General features: G+C 38.8%; 1 protein-coding gene across 2 annotated transcripts; it reads right to left on the reverse strand.

The window, feature by feature from the left end:
- Positions 1–1,185: 1,185 nt before the first annotated feature.
- CCNC (cyclin C) lies at positions 1,186–19,076 on the reverse strand. 2 transcript variants are annotated; one of them, XM_066315181.1, is made up of 12 exons: positions 18,976–19,076; positions 17,966–18,072; positions 14,344–14,428; positions 14,028–14,097; positions 12,510–12,561; positions 9,639–9,694; positions 8,350–8,385; positions 6,869–6,960; positions 6,065–6,132; positions 5,705–5,784; positions 3,669–3,787; positions 1,186–3,015 (listed from the first exon to the last, which is right to left on the reverse strand). In XM_066315181.1, the coding sequence occupies exons 1-12, from the start codon at positions 19,005–19,007 to the stop codon at positions 2,961–2,963; spliced, it is 852 nt and encodes a 283-aa protein (XP_066171278.1). In that variant the 5' UTR covers positions 19,008–19,076; the 3' UTR covers positions 1,186–2,960. The 2 variants fall into 2 exon arrangements, with proteins under 2 accessions (XP_066171278.1, XP_066171279.1); XM_066315182.1 differs by lacking the exons at positions 14,344–14,428; positions 18,976–19,076 and having other exon boundaries at positions 17,966–18,050.
- Positions 19,077–19,375: the final 299 nt, after the last annotated feature.

Raw genomic sequence — 19,375 nt, forward strand, 5'->3', positions numbered from 1 at the left:
ACTACATAACCACAAAAACAAGTTATTCTGTGTTACACCAAGATCTAACTAGCCCATTATTTTGTGTTAGGCAACAACTGGCAATGATCATCTGAGGAAGAGCATAAAACAGGACTAGTGTGTAGTGATACAATCTCCAGATTATTCTCATTTACAACTCAGAGTGCTTCAGGCTTTGCATGTCTTAGTATCTTTGGGTATTTGTATATTTTCAGCAGAAACCCTAATCAGACACAGCAGTGGTGAGAAATATTTCCTTTTGTTGCTTCCCAATTTGCCATGTATTCTTTTCATCAGCTGCTCTGGCTTCTGTCAGAAGTGAGCAGTTGTCACCCATGAGTTTTTACACCACTCGTGATTTTTCTAGACTCCTGCTGTCTTTTCTGAAGAGTTGTGGGTTATTCTTTTTTTTTTATAATTGGAAAATTACTGTGTATCTCTTTTATTTTCCTTTTTTATTAATCTTGGTAGTTTTTTGCAAGATGTTTCTCAAACTATTTGCAGTTTGCCAAACTAGATGATCCTTTCTAATTTGCTTTCCAAATGATAGGGTTTGAGTTAAGTAATTTGTCTGATCCAGTTTCCGCCCTTTGGCATTTTTCCTTAAGTCTTTTTGGCAGAGATGGCTTGTGTTTGTTTTGATACTTCAGTCACCTGTTGCCATATAATCTGTGAAGACTTTCAGCTACCTCTCTTTCAATGAGATACCACATTTTTATGTACCTCTCCTTTGAAGTGAAGCACAAGAATGGTGCTAGATTTTTTTTCTGCCTGGTTAGTAGCAAGACTGTTGAATTCACATTATATTCCACTTCCTGTTGTTCAAAATTACGTATTTTTAAAACTGTCTTCACTGAATCCAGCTCTTTTGACTGCATTTTATTGCCTTTCACTGTTTTTATTGGAATCAAAGCTGATAAAATTAGCCTCATCTTCCCAGTAGAGAAATGCCTTAACTCCTAGGTACCATCAAGAAGTGCCAGACATTTTAGCTCAGAGATTTAGGTCCCACTGTGCTTTTTTAGGTGTGAAGGAAAGCGTGCAAAGACTCTTCAGCAGCAAGAAAATATTTAATCACTCCAACCAGAATTCTTTATTAATTCCCCAATTCCAAAACATGAACTTTCTTGGCAGATTATGTGGTATATGTGAGAAGACTGTTTAAGAACTCCACAAAACAAGAGGTAAAGTTGCTTTGATTTATTTCTATTCCCCAAGTCCACATTACAAATAGCACATTTTAGACTTCAAGAAATTAAAGCAAAATAGCCAAATTCCACTTCATCAATCAAGTGTCTATAAAAGGTATGGATCAAATGGCAACCAAGTAGCAAAGACCAAAATGTATATTTTTTCCTACCTCACCGAAGTGTTTGGGGCTAGTTCACATAATGGTTTCTGGAAATAACCTGAACAGAAATAAATGCTAGTAGCCTAATGGGCTACATACAAAAATACTTCAGTTATATTTCACTGAATGACCAGCCAATTATAAAGACAGGTATTTGCAAAAAAAGGTGGGATTTTTTTAAGGGGCCAGCTTTTTGAACCAAGACACATCACAGAGCACATGTTTTCAACCATCTCCCTCCAGTATTTCAGAGCAGTGAAATGTGTTGTTTCAAGAAAAAAACAAAACCAAAAAAAAAAAATCCCCAAAAACCACACAAAATAAAAAAAACCAACCCCACACAAAAACCCAAAACCAAATCAGAAACAAATAAAAGAACACAATGTTACTGAACTTTATCATTCAACGTTTATACTTGGGCAAGTTGGCGTTATCATTCAAAATAAAGTTGTACAGAACTTAATTAGAAACAAAGTTGTCTAAAAAATCAAAAAAATCAATTAAGACCAAGTCCTGTCTTCAGTGGGATATCTGCCTGAGTAAGGAGCGCAGGATATGGCCTTCAGTTTGAAGAAATCTCATTTTCTCCAGCACAAAGTTAACCAAGGAATCCCTTTTCAGTTATCCTAGAGTTGCCCCTAACATCCCAATTAAAATTAGCCAGTATGAAGCTCACCAAACACTTGATTCTCTTAAATAAACTCTCTAATGAACCACACAAATTCACACTAACAGTGAAGGCAGACTAACAGTGTATATCTTTTCTACAAAAAAAAAATCCACCATAAAAAATAGCAATAATATCCAGATTTGTACTTGATTGTGAAATATTCCGATTGTACCATACAGTACATTTATTTGAAAAAAAAAATCCTTGTATGTTGGGTTGTCTTAATTGCTAACACTTGAAATGTTTCAGAAAACTGCAGAATCACTATACATATTGCACTTCTCTGGTAAGCTGGGCTACTATGTATCATGGCAGAAACAACCAAGTAGATCTACAAGGAATACAGCTTTTTTAAACTCCAAAATAGAAACTGACTTTCCTTCCTGCAGCTTTTATTAAAACTGTAACAATAATTTTTACAGGCTTTTCTAGGCATTTGTTTCTGAAGGACTGTGTGTTACTTGTTGCAGAATCTGTATTTCTTTTTTTTTTTAAAATCAACAAAACTGAAGGTAATGGATAGACTCGACATAGAGCGCACTATCTTCCTTCAGTCACAAACAAAATGAAGACAACACAAGTCATTAATACAGTTACACTTAGGCCTCGGGTTACTGTCGCTCTAAAAATAGTTCACTTCAACACAAATAAAACCAATAATGAACTATTTGTTTTGAGTGAAAAATGTTAATCTTTTGCAGCTTGGTTTAAAGTTTGATGCCTTACACTGAAAAATCTTAGCACACTTGCTCCAGCGTCAGAGAAAATGATGTAGTTTTAGAGAAAAAGCTTTCAAAATGCTTGACACAAACAAGCTATTTATTCTTCGAGTTCTTTGTCAAAGATGTTACTAAAACCTTCTGTCCATTTCGTGAACACAGGATATATCCCAGGATGTCTTGAGTCAAAGTGGTCCATAAAGAAATTCTTTGGAATGCCTTAAGATTGGCTATAACTAGAGTTCTGGCTACCATTTGGACCCTGTTCTCCTTCACTGTTGAAGAAAACAAAAACATACAATAAGAAACATCACATTACATTTTTATCCTTTCTTTTAATTAAAAGCTACAATATTCCGAAAGTAATAAAAACCTTTTGAAAGAAAATACTTCAACATATACATAAATAGGTCAAAATATTCTGCTCAGGTTAAAAAAATGGCAAATGTTATTCTCAGCATGCATAAATAACTTCACCATATTTATGTGAATAATAATTTCAATATATGCCCATATATTGAAGCTGCCTGCTGAATCTACTTCTGAAGTCAACATTGCAACGTTCACATTACATCAGCATGTGCACAGGAATTTGCATGTGCAGATCCCCAGCAGTGATATTTAATCACAGTAATTAAATACGACATCAAGCAGGCCCAGTTCCATTGACTCTGGCCCAGCCATGGAGCCTCACACCAGGGTTCCTTACATTTGCTGAGCTGTATCGATCACATTCTAATCACATTAACACTCTCCATAAGATAATGAATGTCATGCTTCCCACTAGCTCCTGAACAATCAGGCTGCTTTCGTATCAGAAACATCTGCACTGTAAAAACACACACTATACCTTGAATAAAGCATTTACACATTCTTAAAACTATAGTCTAGTTTTTCCATAGGAAAGGTTAATGAGGAATTACTGTACCTGTTTGGAGGTGGTTTTGGTTTAGGCATTTTACTAAGAATAGTAGCCATCTCTTTCCTCTCATCAAAGTTCTTCCACTGCTCATACAGCTTCAGAATAACCCTGATTATTTCTAAAATCTGTATTAGAAAGAAAAGAGATCCCAAAGTCAGACACGATAGTGGATTTAATCTTTGTCACAGCCCGTTTGAGTGTCCAATTAACTAAACAGGCCCCAAACTGAAACTAAACAACAGAATTTTCATATTATAATCAGAGCTGTCTCACACTAAATCTGGTCGCAAAAAACAGCATTTAATTAGTTTTTTTATTTTATTGTGAATTGAAGCCTGAACAGAATACTTTCCCTTTCAACTGTATTTACTGCTTCTCTTCCCCTGCAAACTAAATACCTATTTATTTATTCCTTCATTTGTAACTACTGTCACAGCTTATAACTAAGCTCCTGGGAAAATACAGACTTGGGCAGCATGACTGCAGCTATATGATCATGCATTATCAATACAGCAATTGATGAACATAAATGTGCTATACATATTAGGGGCACAGTGTGGGAAAACAAAAGCCCAAACCCACAAAACATTCATGTGAACTCTTTCCTTCCAAGAAACAGAGACAAGAAGTTTTAAAATACTTCTTATATTCTTATATACATATAATAAGAATTGCTGATACTTCATACTCTGTTTGTGGAAGCATAAGCATTCCACACCAGTTTGGAATCTATCTACCTTAAATTCCTATTAAATTTCTAGTGCGATATTTTACATAAAAGCTGGAGAATATTTCATTAATAATATGTTTCATCATTCTCTAAATTAATAAAGTAGACTTCTTTCTTCTTTTTAATACATAAACTTTGATTAAGTGCCAGGGTGACATATTTTGTCCTCAAAACAAAAGTCAGTTGGTGAAGTCCATGGTGTTCATGTAAAAAAATCAAGCTTAGGCTTTATCACTGACACAACGACCAATACATGTAAACATTCAAAGATATTCAGTATCAAGCTTATGGTAATTTTATCTACTAAATTTAGGTTGGTTCTCCTTTGCTGCCAGTTTATTATCACCCTGCCTTTAAATGTATGACAGTATAATTCACAGAGCTCTCGACACAGCATTGTGTCGAGACCATCCACATTGTGTTTAAATTTCAAGACAAATCCTGGAATATGAACACAATGCCAATGCCGTAACATCAGTGGGATAAAGGGCAATACCAAGGGCACAGAGGGAAATGGTACATCTCAATCATAACAGGCTATTTAATTCCAGACACTCAGTATCAAAAAAAGTCTGAAAAAAATATGTGCTAAGTGAAACAGTGCGATAAGGAATATGAGTACGACTTCGATTTGCTTGCTGGAGCTAAATAAAGGTTAAAGAAGTCAACCTAAAAAGTAAAAGAAACTAGTGAGGATGAAGAACATTGTTAGAATAAGGACAACTGCATCCTGAACCACAATAAATTAATGAAGGGGATTATTTGACACGGAATTTGCATTAGCAGGGAACTCAGCTGAATGATCTTGGTGTCCTGTTTAGCACTGATTGAAGTCACAGTGCTGGGCATCCCGAAAGTGTCAAAAAATGTTCTACACTGTGCTGTACTCTGCACATGCATAGGGAGAAAATGAAAATGGTGTGCTGGCATGATGCTGAAAAGTGAATCAGAAAATCACACGCACTTGAACTTAAAAGTCAAACTTGTGCTGGCAATCTTGTGTGTTGGAAAGATGCTGGGAATTCTTTTTCTGGCAAACAATGTAAAAGATACCGGATTTATACTGCTGTCTGGAAAATGGCAATACCAGCAATGCTTTTGTTATGCAATGGTTTTCTCTTGAAAACCAGAGTAGAGTGATAACCAAATAGCCTGACATTGTCTACCTTCCAAAGAAATCTGCCTAACTGGAACAGCATCTAACAAGATCACTGAATTTTAAGTTCAAATCAGTATCGTCAATGTGTAAGACAACCACGACTACCATTTCTGGTCAGTCCATAACAAGTGGTGGGAATCAAAAACAGAGTACCTTTTCCATATCAACAGACAGCTCAGCAAACCATTGCCTTGCATCCTTCTGCTGGACAACACAGGCCACATGTAGGCAAGCTGCAAAGATCAGGTGACATGGATATTGAACAAAGATACACTCACAATACAGTTAGAAATATTCAATTTTTTATAAACCCTATACAGTTCAACAGAGAAAACTCTGGATTAATTATCTGACTTTTCTTTAAGGCTTTTTAAGCTGCAAGGCTACAGTGTCAGTGCTGTATGAAACACAACCTGAAGCAACTTACGAGGGCACTCTGAGGAATGCTTGTGATGGGATAGTGCACAGAATACATCCAGTAAAACATGACAGGAGATATTACTTGTTACTTACCTAGAGCTATCATGAAAGGAGGGTACAGCAGACAAAGATCAGTTCTATATGTGTCATTCACTATCCTCCTGTGCAAAAAAGAACTTGTAAGTATCTTCCTATTCACCTTTAGACTATATTCCTTCAAAAACTGCTGTTGGTTTACAAATATTTTGTCAGTTTTCCAGACGGTCAAAGCAATGAGGCTGCAGGGCAAAACATCAAGGAAAGAGATCTTTTCCCTTGTAAAAATCTCTTAGCGCCTTTCTTTTTTTTCCCATGTAGTCACAGCAGAATATTTACCTGGAAATATTCTTTTAGTACATAAATCTCTTTCTGCAGTGGATGCGCATGTATACCATCAAATAATTATCTGTTTCACAAATAAGTAAGGGCTTGCATAAAATAGTATTTCTACTGTCATTCTGAGTTGGAAACAGTTGAAGAATAGGAGTTCTGCTAACACAGCTAAAAAAACCAATCTATTGCTTCTACCTCCTATGAGATGCTACAACAAAATGACAATGTTGACAGAAAGAAATTTCCTCTACTCACAGTCACCATTCAGTAACGTTAAAACTGTGCAATTAGAGCTAGTCTTAAAAAATAAAAATTAGACCACTGCAAAGTAAAATCATTACAGGGTTAAAGACAGAATAAGCTAAGCCAGGAACATATACCTGCACAGGTTAACTAGGGCACCCTTTGTATTCAAATATGGCTAAGCCTGCTTGGTTCAGCAAAAGCTTAACCACCTTTGAAGCATAACTCTTAAACACTTGCTTTCTTGATGAAAGAAGGAACTATTTCCATTGTCTTCATTACCATGCCAGAGGTAGCAGCATGTCTTCTTGGCCCATATCTTGCACATATTGGAGCAAAGGTCTATACGGATGATATACTATCAAACAGCAGTCCTAGGAAAAATGTCATCAGGACAGAAGTTAAATTACAATGCAGATCACGTTGTCAGTTTGCATTAAAACATTTGGTTTATAAGTCAATTACTGATTATTTTTTTAAGTAGCATTCTAACACCTAGCCCTGCTCTAATGAGGGCAGTGCTCTCTCTAGAATACCATTACACACCACAGTTGCCAGTCTGTCAATGTCCTTCCCCTAAGAGACACAGAAAGTCACATCTGCAGCACACTGAAACCTCATTTGCTTACAAACCCGTAATTCCCACTTGGAAATACAAAACGCTGCCAGAAAACAGTCTGCTACTAAATACCATACATGGGGAGCATGCCAAAATAATTGATGCTGGTTTGAAAAGAAAGGAAAAAAAATTCCTCTGCTCTCAAATCCCCTCATTTCAGGTCCAGATAAACAAGAAGCAATAATCCTCTTGCTAAAAGCAGCCGACTGTGTGGATACTACAGGGAAAAGCCGCATTAAGTTACATGTGCTGAACACTTAAGTGACACACTGTTACTGCACACACTATATATTGCATAGCATACTGGAAAAATAAGTGAATCCCCAAAACATAACTTCTTGTAAATGCAATTGCTTGTGCTAAAACTCCTGTATACAAAACTCAAGAGTTACTGCCATGTATAGCAGAGGTGTCAAGCACTAAATCTAAACAGCAATCTAAAAACTGTATTAAAACAACTCGTAGGTAGAAAAAAAAAAAACTTTAATCTGATCTCCTCTGTGTTCAGTTCCCAAAACATATTCTCTCATCTGCTGTCAAACTCACTGACCTGCTCCCTGCTTTTTCTCTCCTTTTCTCTGCACTTGAGCAGAACTACTGTGGTACAGCAGTACTAAAGTCCAAGCCATCTGCAGAAATTAGGCACCACTTTTCCCAAGCTGCCTAAGAAGGCCTGGGTTGCCTCCTCTCAGCTACCCAAGCAAACACAGTAATGGGACAGCCACTCCTATAAAAATCAGATACGGCTCCTTTCTTTGAAAGGGTCTGGAAGAAAATGTCCCACTGTGTTCCTTTCCTTCAACAGCCTGATAGTTACAGTACCACCACAGAAAATGGGAGGCCTGAATTTGGTTTCTTCCTGACAGGATTCAAACCCACATCTCACTTCCTAGATTACTGTAATTATTAGGCTAGCCTGAATGGGTTAGTACCCACACCTTCTGCTAGAACATATATGTGTAGCTCCAGATTCTTCCAGGCAAAAAGAAGAGGGCGTAGAAAGAAATACAACTCTTTATGGTCATGACTGGCCATTCCATCTAGGGAAAAAAGGACACTGACATCCCCATCTCTGCATCAGGACTTAGATACAGTTATCTCTCTCACAAAAACAGAAGCACTTCCGCCAAAAAACCCAACCTACCATTAATTCTAAGAGATAGAATTCACATTCTAGTATCTGTAAAGAAGCAAAATCACAGTTAATCAGCAGCATGTCTCAGGCAGCAGAAAGAATTAACTGACACACAATTTAACACCACAAATGCACAGAAATTCTCAACAACTATTTCCGACCCTTCTAAATGCATTTTTTCTGAAGCTACAAAACCAAACAAAAATAAAACTATTATTGGCTATTGCCTTATCACTACTATAACTTAACTCCAGTCACAATAACAATGAATTTAAATATTCTGCATCAAGTTTGCTGTGAAAGACTGCTTCATTGGCAGCACTTGTCTGATTTGTTTCAACATTTGGTAGCAGCAAATTGTTCCCAGTGCATGAAAACTTCACAGCAATAAAGAAGTTATTTTGTAGAATTAGAGAATCTTCATCAGTCCACTAACTTGTCAAATAGGCTTTCCAAACATTTTCAGATCTAATCTCAGATGAAATATTCTGCCCAATTGCAGCAATTAAATCAGCTCTCAGTCTCCATAAAGAAGGTGATGTATTGGTGAAATCAAGGAAAAGACTGGACTACTTTGGCTACGCAGCACTCCTAAATGTATTTCTATTTGCCTTTCTCTGTAAAATAGCAGTGCAGTTTTATTACGAGGCCTTAGGTATTTTATATTCCGATATATCATTCAGGTGAAAAACAAACCAAGAAAAAAAGGATATTTGTTACAGCCAATCTAAAACTATTTAGATGTTTAGCTTTCAAAATTCTACAACACGGGTCAAAAACTGTTTTAAGAAAAACTATGAAACTTCTCAGTACTGTCACTGAGAATACCTTGAAAACCACTGGTAAATTTAAATTTTAAGTACTAATTAAAAACGATTTTTCAAGATCCATTAAATTTTACAGGCAAAAATAAAACTGCTTTCTGTAAGCCAACTGTTCATGTCTGCAAGCTTGGAAGCATTCCAGGTGCAAAGGCCATTTACTTTCCCTGGAGCCATGTATTTGTAACCAAGAATATTCAAAAAACCTAAATCTCTTTTCTCATCAAGCTATAGAAAAACTACCATTTCAGTCACCCTACCACTTGTCTTTCCTGCCAACAATTTAGGAAAAGGTGGTTATGTAAGATTTTAATTATTTTTAAAAGTATCTTTATCAATATTCTGTACAAAACTACTCATGACCGACCCTGACATATGAGTATGAAAATATTTCTTTCTCAGAATTTAAAAGAAAGAATTTTGTGCTAACAATCATTAATTTATTTGATCAAGTTGTATTTCAAATAGCATACTTACATGGTTCATCCTATAAGGAAACTCCTTTGGAAAGGCATATGAAAACCTAGTTTTCACTACAGTAAACAGAAAAAGTATGTTAAAAATGTAACTAATATTTCTTTCCATTTTTATTCATTCATCTGTATATAGCCCTTCAAATCTGTCTGGCAGCACAACTTTCAGTTTGTGGCTTTCAGTACAAAAGGTTTGTATTTCAAAGAGAAAAGTTACAAGATTTAAGATCCTGAAAAGGAAAGAGAAATACACTTGAAACCTTGATTTGCACAGATACTCAGCCAGACATTTTTGACTGCTGCTTTGTGGACTATTAAGTCTTCTGATTAACCACCAACTAGCTCAGGGATACCTAACTTCCCACAAGTTATCATTCACAGAGCTCTCCAGCCACTGATGTTCAGGATCTCAGTTCCAACACTAAATCCAAATAGAATTTTCACACGGGACGTTTTACATAGGTTTGAGCCTTCAACACGTAAGATTTTAAGAGAACTAATGAAGTCTCAGAAAAGCAAGTCCCCAAGGGCAGGGTAAGGGAGCTCAGGCAGACTTCTTGCAGGTCCATCATGTAATAATCATCTCCAATAGAGATATTTAATAAATCCTTGTGTATTTTACAAGGAGAATGAGTACAGTTAGTGCACTGATAAGAAGCATGTTAATACACAAAAACAGAGTGATTTCATGTTAGAATGCTGAACAAAGAAAACCAAGAACACTTGAAGATGTGGATTTGAGATTTGTACAAGTAAAAATGTTTTAAAAAGTCTATTTTAAGTCCTTGTTCTCCAAGGAAAACAGGTAACATTTAACATCCTGGAAATGGACAATATTCCTTACATTAATGACAGACAGTATATTATTAAATGATACCATCAATATTACTTCCAGAAAATCAGTATGACATTTACCTCAAAGAAAAGACAGCATCAGTCCTCTGGACCAAAGAATTCACCATTTAAGACCTATGGTGAACTTTGCTAGAAAATTTGTTGTAAGACACCAAGACTGGTCGGAAATTATAATTATTTCAAGAAAAGGGTGAATTAATAAAAGAGTTTCTCAAACTGTATGCAAACTGAAGAGGTATACAGTAAAAAAAATTAGCCTTTTGAGAATGAAGATGGGGAGAAAAAGCACTTTTCCCATAAAGAAAGCTGCAGACACAACCACTACAAGGAGCTGTTGTCTTAGTAAGATGTGTGTCCTAGGGTGACTTTACGATGCTTGTATTTTTATTATTATTATTATTTTTAGTACTTCATATTATTCATTCTTTATACTTGTAAGCGCTTTGTTTATTAAATAAGTAGTTTTTTCCACTTTTCTCCAAAAAAAAGCTCTTTTCCCAAACCAGCTAAAGTTTAAGCTTACTTAAGTTTATTTAAGTTTACTTTCCAAAAGAACCTCATTTAAAAGTTTCCTCCCAAATTTACCCTAAACCACAACAATGTGTTAACAGAGGAAAAATCTTTTGAAGAGGTTGTTGAAAATCAGGCTAAAATTATCTTCCTTACAAAGGAAGCAAATGTTATTAACTTCATGTTGCTACCTAGCTAAAAACAAGCAAACCTCTTAAACCAGCCGCTAGTACATTAGTCACCCCTTTTGTTAGCTTGTTTTTGCTTTTACTTGTCTTGTCTCATCTTTTCTTGCCTTTGGTACTAAGACCTCCCAAAAACTGTTGTTTGCTACTGAAGCAGCGCTGGGAAAGGAAGACCAGGTAGAATAGAAGAAAAAAATCTTGGAGAAAGCCTGTTGCTTTTTGCCCCCAGTTCCATGAAATGCACAGCATTTATCAGGGCTGACAGGACTTCTAGGCCTGAAGAAGAGCTCTGGGGAAAATCTTCTATAGGATCCTGAGACTGGGATTTTGAGGAACAGCACAGCTAGGAACTAGACGTCCAAGTAAAATCAGCTGCCACATATTTACCAAAATCCATCTAACCTTCTCACTGATGCATCAAAACTTCCACACAATGATGCTTCTGATTGTAAAAATAGCAACTCTCAGTGTTAAATCCAATACTGGTCTTGGTCATGCTGGCACTGCAGATGTGTTTCAGTTCCTGGTGGCAGAACTGTCACTCAGCCAGCCCCATGGACTGATACACTCTCCGCATGTGGAGGCTACAGATGCAGCCAGTCACCTGTCCCCTAACGGCAATGAGGGATTCTGAAAGCGCTGACCTACATTTGGAAAAGCACAGCCAGGAATTGCCCATTGAGAGCAGCTGGACCTTCTGGGTCAGATAACAGCATTCAGCTGAGGAAGACATCACTTCAAGAGTTTGACGGATGAGATGTAAGTTACATGAACTGGGAAATACAAGGCAAGTGGGAAAGATAGAGAATTAAGTAACTACAGTGTAATTGTATTGAATTTATTGTGAACAACATGTTATAAAATGTATCTTTAGAAATAAATATAATGTGCAAAGACTAATTTTATGATGGAGGAAAAAGAATTTTAAAAATTTGAAGGTATACAGCCTACCAGAAATTCTTAAAACAGGTACTTCCACAGAGCCATACATTTTAATAAACAGACAAAGCCATAAATTTCCAATTCTATCTCCGACTAGTTCAGAATTCAATTAAATACTCGAGGTTGTTTACAGTTTTATTTTATGACTTTGTTTTCACCTATGCCTGGCATAAGTTCCAACCATAATCAACCAAAACTAATACAGAAAGGACCCTTCTGTCTCTGTATTTGGCAGCAAAAGCTATTTATTCTGAATGGTTTTAACTGGCTCTTATTGTTCTCCATGATTTGATGGAAAGCTACTTTTAAAAAAAGCAAAGAAACCAACTGATCTCCCTACAGAGATACCTAACTAGAGTGAAACGCAAATTACCGATACTTACATACAGAAGTAGCAGCAGAAATCAACCTTGTATTTGAAACAACACCAAATTCCTGAAGAAAAAGAACGGTAAATGAAGTGAACCACCTGAAACACCATACACACAGTTATCAAATTAAAATACTGCCTTCTTACTAAACTGGGCTTCTTTTTACACTGTTGTAGTATTTGTTTTTCTCCCCCACCCCGTTTTTTTTCTTAAGGTCAATAGGATTAAACTCTTTACCAGAAGTTATTTCATTGATTAGTTGCTTGGTTGTTTGTGAGGAGCAGTAAAGATTTACAAAAAGTACTAAAGCCACAAAAGCTCAGCTGACTAACATTCTTTATATAAAATAGACAAGAGGGCTTCAAGAAGGTTAATTTTTTTTCCTTATCCCATTTGGAGAGAAAACTGTCTTTAGAAACCTGCCATTAACTACCTTTTTAAGTTATGTTTTTGTGAAGTCTTAGCTCCTTGCTGAGACAGTCAGCAATCTGAAAGTTTTCTGTATACGGTGTTCTTTCAGGGAAGTCCATAGCTGAATCAATAGTGCTGCCCTCTAAAGCTGCAGAAGCTTTACAAAGACTAGTAAAGGAAGGAAAGCTACACAGGCTTCTAATTTAAGGTACATCTATGTATATACGCTCTATGTCTGTGCCTGCTTAAAGGCTTATTTAACAGGTTGATAAAAAAGCAGCCTCTCCAACACTCACTCTCTTTTCCTTGATGTCTTCCAAACACCGAAAAGTGTCACAGTACTTGTACAGACAACAGTATCACATGTCACCACTAGTTTCATAGGTCTATCTCTATCATCCATAAAGTATTTCCGTTCCTTCTGTAAAATTCCTTAGTGCTGACATATCATAGATTGGCCAGTTTGACATTTTTCCATTACACAGACACTTCTCAAAGAGCTGTGAAACTTGCTGCACTACAGAGGACTAACAGCAGCACCCAGCTGATGCTAACTCTTGGCCACAATCAAAGGGGAGTACCATTGGTGGAGGCACAGAGCCCTCTTACCACAATCCCTAATGGATCAGTTCCTTATGTTAATTTCTCAAGGACAGCACATGAGCTACAACATACTTTTAATTCAAGTAATGAAAGTGTGGTAAACTCTGAGGATCCCTTGCTATATGAAACAGAACAAGATAATTAGGAAAAAAGTTCCAATTACGTTTTAAAGTTTGAGTAAACATAAATAAGGAGAAACACACCAGAAAGGAGACACTGATTAAGATATACACAATTTAAGGTACAGTGTATGTAAATATGTAAACACTGTGTCACAATGAAAGAGCCATTTAAAATACTTTTTTCAGTTTTCAGAGGCACTTCAAAGTCAGCAATTCAGACAAATTTTGAAGGCCTTCTCTGTCTCCTTTTTTTAAATGCTATAGAAATATATGCAAAAAGGAGAAGGTTTCAACCCCCAAAGCAAGAAGAAAGACAAAAAATTTAAAGTCCTAAACGTTTTCTTTCTCTCATACATCACATAATGTTACATTAAGAAATTGTAATACTTCATACCTCTACTTTGGATGCCAAAAACACACACGTGGGAGCCATTAATACTGGATCTATACTTTTTAGGGAATATCTGAAACGTTACAACAAAATTATAATATGTTGTTTCATACATGTAGAACGATTAATCTATTAAGAGCACCACACTTCCTTTTGAAAAAGCAAAGCTTAAGTTAACTTTATTAAAGCATAAAAGCTTTACACCATCCAGAAAACAAAAGTGGCACTGTTTTTAATACAGAACTGCATTTTTAAAGGGCTACCAAAATGTGCCTAGCAAATGTTTTATTCTTGTACCCATCATAGTAAACAGTCCTACCTGGCATAGAATCTCTTGAAGTAGACTGTAGCAGTGGCAATAACTTGTTGTCTTAATTTAAGATGTTCACCTAAAGCCTGGATAACTTAAAAAAAAATGAACAAAAGCTTGAGTTGAGTTTTTTTAAACAATTTGACACCAAATAGCAAAGGGTCTCAAAACATGGCTAGTGCTGGGGATTCTAAGGAGCAGCACCACAGTCTTCTCCCTCAGTTCAGTTGCTCTAGAGAGACAACACGCTGCTGTAAACCTACAGACCTGCAGGTGAAGAACCGCTGCCTCCTGAAGCTTGGGGACACCTTCAAAAAGGAAAAGGTACCTTGACTTCATTGTGTACAAAGTGAGTATGACCTTTAAGAAGATGACAACACAAATCTCAGAAGGGTAAAGCTCAGGTATTCCATTTTAGAGCAAAACAAATTCAGACACAGGAAATATAAATCCTCAGCTCTTCAGTGCCACACAAAATGGATGGGTTTTTTTTCAAACAAGTAAAGCTGCCAACACAAACATGGTCATTTAATTTGGCAGAGGCAGCAGGTGTTAAAAAAATGACATATTTAGTCTAGGGAGAGGGGGTCGGAGACCAGAGGATGCAGTCAGCTGCTCCATCACAGTGGTCCTCTGCCAGTTGGCCAAGAAACAACCCTGGTGTCATCTGTGCAGGTAGCTCTTGTTTGGCCTCCCAGGCAAAGGAAAGGTGCCAAGCAAATTAGATGCATCAAGCTGGGATTAAGAGCAGAGATTGGATGTAAAGAATGGCACAGTGAAACATAAGGTTGCTACTTGTTATTTTTCCCATACTTCCTTGCTGCCATCATTGTGAGCACGGCTCAGTTGTGTGAAGAATCCCTCTTCTTTTTTTCCTCCCTCATGAGAAATGTCAAAAAGAGTATTTTAAAATATACTTAAGTAGGTGTTTAAAATACGTACAGCAAGACCAAGACAGTCACCACTGATGGTAAAAGCAAACAATTCTGTTTGTCTAGTCAGTCATCACTAAATTCTTAGTCTCTACTTAGACACTGAGTAGAGAGTTTTTTATCATGCTTTTATATCAGTGTTTATCATGCTTTTATCATGTATCCCCTGCGAATGGCCAGGGTACACATTTGTCACCCAGTGGCAAGGCCCAGAGCAACACTAAATCCCTGCCTGTGTCATATCATTCTTTTTCTAGAGAAGAATGTCAAACTGGGACTAGTTTGACAGCAACAGCACGACAAGCAATACTTCTGAAAAGGGTGTTAAACCCAGTATGCAATGTCTGTACAAATATTAAAACATTCAATCAGCATATCTTGGGAGGTTGGAAAGAATTTTTGCCTTTAATTTGACCATGGGGCTAAAAAGCTGTCCTACTACTAGGGCATCAGAAAAATTCAAGTATTAGGCTAAACAGAATTCTCCAAATATGTTTCATACTCCCATGGGATTTTCAGGAATGGTTAGGCCATCTGCTGTCAGAGAAAAATCAAGTGTGGTTTAGAAGAAAAAAATGGACAAGAGCCTAGAGAGACTTAATGAAATGGAAGCTTGTATATCCTGGGAAAAAGTCCAATGCTTGTAACTATTTTAATATTTGAAAAGAAACTATAAGATCATTTTTTCCTGTATGTTTACAAAGTTAGTGGTTTCAGTGGTTTGTGGTTTTTTAAATAAAGGTTGTTTTAAATCTGAGTATTTTGAGTAGCCTCCAGCAGAAACATTACTGCTTCTGCCCAAAACCAAAAAGGGAAAAGAACTAATACGCTTCTCAACCAAAACCAGTTAAGGTATGGTGATCCAAATAGAGAAATCAACATCAGTTTATTTTTCCAAACTACTTTAGAAGATAATCTTTTTACTTTTCTTCATAGCTGCAGGAAGCCATACAATCAGTTAGTGATCTACTGCACTTGTTTTCCAATGAAGAAGCAGCAGGAAATTGCCCCTCTCCATGCAGATTTTAATTGCTTTAGGGAACAACCATCTCCTGGGCTGACACACACTGAATGTGACATGCTGTGGCCGAGCCTCATCTGCTCTCAGGTAGTGCAGATGGGAGACAAGGGGGGACCCAAAGCAGGGTCTCTGTTCAGAGGCAGGCGATGCTACAACACACTGAGGGCTGAACACAGCCAGCTCTGCCTGAGCACAGAGCAGCCCTGACTGTCCTGCCCTCCTTGCTGGAGGGGGAGGCAGCCCAGCACCACTCTCCTGCAGAGCAGGCTGTGTTCCTACAGGCACAGGGGAGACGGTGGCAGAGCTGCTCTCCAGCTGCCCCCAGTCACTCACCTGCCTTCCTTCAGGGGAGGCATGGAGTGCCAAGGAAAAGGACCCTGGGAATCACAAACCAAAACTAGCAAACTAACTGCTTTACCTAGTAAAGCTTTGTTTATCCAACAAAAACAATTAAGTGAAACATTTAAAAAGCATATTTCACAGTTCAAACTAATACTAGTGAAAATTAGCATAGAAATACAGTTTTAGAAATACCCATAACCCTCCGTTTGTCTCTTTTGTATTATGAAGTTATGACACTTTTGGTTTTAACCTCAAGAAATTTCAGGAATGGATCAAATGGGTAAACATTGCTGGCTTGATGTCCTGATGTCCTATAAACAATAACACAGAGGTATCCACAGTGATCGTGTTTATAGCATAGGCAATTGTTACAAAAATAACTAAGCTAAGAGAGAAGCTGGGATAAGTATCTTTCACAGATATCATTCCAGCACTGACATAAGATCTTCCAGTGGCTCTGGGAAAGTCACTTCACTTCTCTGTCTCAAGTCTGTCCAGACAGCTGAAAAAAATAAGCATTCTGTACTTCCAAAGACTACTGCAAAAAATATATAAAGAGCAGCTTATAAACTTGCAAACAAGTAACTAGTTAGCAATATCCTTTGCATAAGGAGATTTTTTAAAATATTGAACAATTGCACAGAGAAAATTTTAAGTGCCTTTGTCATCTGATATATTCAGGTGTGACCATTCACATGGATAGCTAAACGCTTTGCAAGATCAAGTAAATCTTAAGACAACTTTACATACAAGTCTCAAATTCTTTGGGAGAACAGGCTGCCTGCCAACAGCTCTCAGAAACTTGTAGGCAATTTGAGAGCCACCTGGTAACTGGGAAATCAGTCAGAAGACAAAACACGGGGTGTGTTGCAGGTTTCAGAGAATGCAAATAACAAGTTTCCAAACTCTGTTATTTAACAGGACGGCACAGATCACCTAAAATACTTACCCCACACTAAGAACCCATCTAAAGCCCAGGCTGAGTACTAATACTTGACACTGAGCCTTGAATACAGTAGCTTAACAGTTTCTGTTTGCTTCTCCTTCTTTTATGTTCTGATAAGAACCTTTTGAAAATAAGAAAATTTACTGCCTCAACCTATCATAGGTTAAAATGTTATATATGCGGCTAATTAGCCTGTAAGGTCTCCTAGAATAGTGTTAGCACAACTAACAAATAATAATGTTATTTATATTCCACGTCTTTGTTAAAATAGGCTGTGAAACTATATGAAATACCACAACGAAAACATTACATTCTCTAAGCAATTCAAATCTCCATTTAGACATGGCACACATTGCACAGATTTTATGGTAGCAATAAAAGAAGTTTTACCATTAGTAAAAAATATCTGTAGCTTCCAATATTCTTCTTCGGTCAGAAATTTCAAGTCTTTCTGGCGTTCTTTCAATAGATCTTGTTTATCCAAAATCCATTGTAAACTAAAGGAATGGAAAATAATTTCAGCAATTCTTTATCAACATTATACTGAGCGTTTCCTGTAAAAACAGGCTATGAATTAAAGCTCGGGGGAAAAGGGCTTGTGGCCTTTAACAAAGCCACAAACAATCTTCTCAAGCTACTGCTCTTCAAGGTTTTTGAAAGTAAGACAACTGTAAAAGAGCCAACAAAACCCCAAAAACCAAACAACAAAACACGAATTACGGGGCCTGAGATTAGCCTCTACCAGTAGCAAACCGAGCTGGCTGTACAGATCTTAGACCCTGACAGTCACTAACAAGGTTTATGTTGCATCCATTTCATTATGGGCACCGTCCAAACCTTGACGTGCTCAGCATGAGGTGTTTCCAGGGCAGAATCACAGAATCAATTAGGTTGAAAAAGACCTCTGAGATCATCGAGTCCAACCCATGACCGAACACCAGCATGTCAACTGCACCATGGCACAGAGTGCCACGTCTAATCTTTCCTTAAACACCTCCAGGGACGGTGACTCCGCCGCCTCCCTGGGCAGTCCGTTCCCGTATCAATCACACTTCCTAGTGTCCAACCAAGCTGAGCCCCGGCTGCCCCAGCGCTGGGGACAAGCGTGTCGGGGACCCAAGCTCCCGCACTCCGCCGCCGGAGCCCGGGGTGGCGCGGCCACCGACACCGGGACGCGCCCCCTGTCCCGGAGCGCCCAAAGGCTTCCCGAGCGGGGCCCGAGCCCCCCCAGCCCGGCCGGGTGCCGCGGCGAGCAGGCCCCGCCGGCCGCCCCGCGCTCCGCCGCCCGCCCCGGGCCTCCCCTCAGCGCCGTGCCCGCCGCCCGGGCCGGCAATGAATGGACAGAGCGCGGCGGCGGCCCGCAGCACCCGTGCCTCGCGCCCCGCGGCCGCGGCACCCACTAGTGAGAGCTCTGCCAGAAGTTCCCGGCCATGGGAAGCTGCGGAGCGGGGAGGAGGCGCCCGGGCCCGCGATGCCCCGGCCCCGCCGCCACAGCGCCGCCGCCCCCGCGCCGGCAGCAGGAAGGAGGAGGCGGCCGCCGCCGCCGCCGGCCGGCAACACGCCGCACTGCCAACCGTTCCCCCGCGCGCGGGTTCCGCCCGCCCCGCCGGCCCCCGCAGCCCCGCCGGCTGCCGCCGGGACACGGAGCGGCACGGGCCCGCAGCCGCCTAACAAACCACCCGGTCCAGACCCCGCCATGCGCAGGGACACCTGCCGCTAGGCCGGGCTGCTCAGCGCACCGTCCAACATGGCCTTGAACGCTGCTAGGGATGGGGCGGCTGCAGCTGCTCTGGACAAGCT

This window comes from Sylvia atricapilla, chromosome 3 (assembly GCF_009819655.1).
Source record: "Sylvia atricapilla isolate bSylAtr1 chromosome 3, bSylAtr1.pri, whole genome shotgun sequence".
Lineage (NCBI taxonomy): Eukaryota > Metazoa > Chordata > Aves > Passeriformes > Sylviidae > Sylvia > Sylvia atricapilla.